Consider the following 2500-nt stretch of genomic DNA (forward strand, 5'->3'; position numbering starts at 1 on the left):
ATAATTATTTATATTCTTTGTACAAAATTCAAACTTGTCAAGGTGAACAAGCTAACCAAAGTTGATAGCATCCATTGCAATGGCAGCAGCATCTTTTCCATAACCTTTCTCATACAGCAACACAGATGGTGGGCCACTCCCATTAGCAGGAGGATGTAAGGCATTCAGATGACGCACATGAGTTCTAAGCTGCTCCACAGCACCAGCACGGAATGTATCACAGGCTGCAATCATGACGCGGAAGCCATTGTCAAGCAACCAGAAGCAGATCTGACAAATAAAAATAGCACTGGAAAATTAATAATAACTTACATGTACTAACATAATTTATTTATTTTTTATTTATTTATTTATCCACTTTCACCACAACTGTGGTGGGGGTCGCACAACAGAGCGAGGCTCCAAATTAAGTGCGCCTTTTTTACCCTCCCAACCATGATATACCACAGAAGACAGACCGCAACACCGGGAACTACATGCTCTACTCTTTGCGACAAGTGTGCGGGTTCTTTTACGTCCAACAGGATTATGAACATTGGAGGGTTGTGAAACAGGACCTCCTGCTTATCGTCCTTATCCGAGAAGACTAGAGAGTCTAACCATTTGCAGATGTAATTACAAAGGCAGAAATTTCTCCTCAGTTATTTAAGAACCCTAAGTGTTGGTCCGGCCGGAGTTGAACTCACAACCTCCCGCGTGACAGCCCGGTGCTCAATCAACTGAGCCACCGGTGCCTTTTGAGTGTTACTAGCACAGCATCCAGTGATAAGATTAAAGTTACATGTACCTTGGCCAGATTTGTCGATTTTCCAACTCCATTTACGCCACAGAATGTAATGGAGTAGGGTTTGCCACGCTTCTTGGCATCCATTGCATCACGAAGAATATCAATTCGACGACGTGGGGACAGAATCTGTACCAGAGACTCTTCCAAGCTTGCCTTGACTGTTGAAGTGATGCCTACAACAGAGAACATAATTACAAATCATGTTCATTTTGCAAATAAATATTTTACTAGGGGAACAATTCCAACTTACCACTGAAGGTCCCAAGAACTTTGCCTTCCAACTTTGTGGCAACTGAATCACACAACTTCCCTGATATATCAGCTGCAACATTTTTAGCTGAAACCAAAGAGCAAGGAAGGATAAACTACCATAGTTAAGATAAAGATCAAGTGATAAGTTTGAATAAAGGTTCAAACAAACAAGTTGAAAACATAATTATTTTAGTTTTCAAAACTCATAGAGGATATTACATGGCCGCACGGAGATACGAAATTTCTCTTCGAGTGAATTACATGTAGCGGCCATGTAATATTATATTTATTATAATTATAAACACCAATGAAACACTAAATCATTCACAAAAGGCATCGAAAGGAGTGATTTTCATATGTAACCATAGCAACAGTGATCTTTTCACGTGTGAAAATGACATGTTATCTTCACGTGTGAAGATATCATGTTTTCGCGCGAAAGCTCAAGTGGTATTTCATTGGTGTTTATAATAATAAAATGATATCTTACCGACAAGATGTTCCTTCATCTTGTCCAAGACAGGATTGATATCTTCAAGGGTTAGGGTTTTCTGTCCAGCTAAGCCTTTAAAAAAAGAGAACAATCCTCCTCCAAGACCAGACGACTTGTTTCTAAAAAAAAAAATATTATTATCATCAATCAATACAAGGATCTCATACAAGCATCAATTTAGTTATGACGGCTGATCAGCTTCCCGATTTGGTAGAACAGAGGATAACATGACTAATGTACAGTGTGAAAAGGTGTGGATCTCAGGTCTTTGAATCATACTTTGTGTCCACTACATAAATATGCCTCAGTCTACAGATAATCCATTATTTAATTGGGAATTGCCCTTAACACTTGACCCTTAAAGGGCCAGCAAATTATAAACTTGTATGATTGAAGAGTTACATATAAATCTTTTAGCTTCTCTGTTAAGACTAATATCACATTTTTGCTTCATCTCTCCAGCCCAAAATATCAATGAGGAAATTCTATTAATCTAAATGAAAAAATCTTAGTGGAATTTGCAGTTGTACTTTCATGCAGTAGCTATTCACAGATACAGTATGTCCAGAAATGGCCCCAATTAAGGCCTGGCCAAACGCTCGCAACATATCAATGCAACATCTTGCAACATTGTTGGGCACAACATGTTGCATATGTTTGGCCACCCCGTTGCGATATGTTGCATGTGTTTGGCCAGTCCATTCAACACATGTCGCAACATCATGCAACAATGTTGCACAACCTTGCGTTGAAATGTTGCAAGTGTTTGACCAGGCCTTTAGATGCAAATAGATTTTTAATAAATTGTGTAAGCATCAAGAAGTGTCCCCTTTCTAAAGCAATGGCTTAAGTAGACTTCAAGGGACACTATGTTGGATGTCAAGATTGGGTGTGCATCTAATTAACAATTAGATTATTCGCTCTCGATTTCTATGAGGTGATAGTTGATGAGGCCGATCTAAGGCCGA

General features: G+C 39.1%; 1 protein-coding gene across 1 annotated transcript in view; it reads right to left on the reverse strand.

The window, feature by feature from the left end:
• Window positions 1–2500, reverse strand: part of LOC138029685 (signal recognition particle receptor subunit alpha-like) — a 16906-nt gene that overhangs the window by 5442 nt on the left and 8964 nt on the right. The window contains exons 7-10 of the mRNA XM_068877429.1: window positions 1530–1651; window positions 1038–1124; window positions 788–960; window positions 57–270 (exon numbers count right to left, since the gene is read on the reverse strand). Coding sequence (XP_068733530.1) covers window positions 57–270; window positions 788–960; window positions 1038–1124; window positions 1530–1651 — 596 coding nt within the window. The remainder of the gene's footprint in view (window positions 1–56; window positions 271–787; window positions 961–1037; window positions 1125–1529; window positions 1652–2500) is intronic.

This window comes from Montipora capricornis, chromosome 13, assembly GCF_036669925.1.
Source record: "Montipora capricornis isolate CH-2021 chromosome 13, ASM3666992v2, whole genome shotgun sequence".
In the NCBI taxonomy this organism is placed as follows: Eukaryota; Metazoa; Cnidaria; class Anthozoa; order Scleractinia; family Acroporidae; genus Montipora; species Montipora capricornis.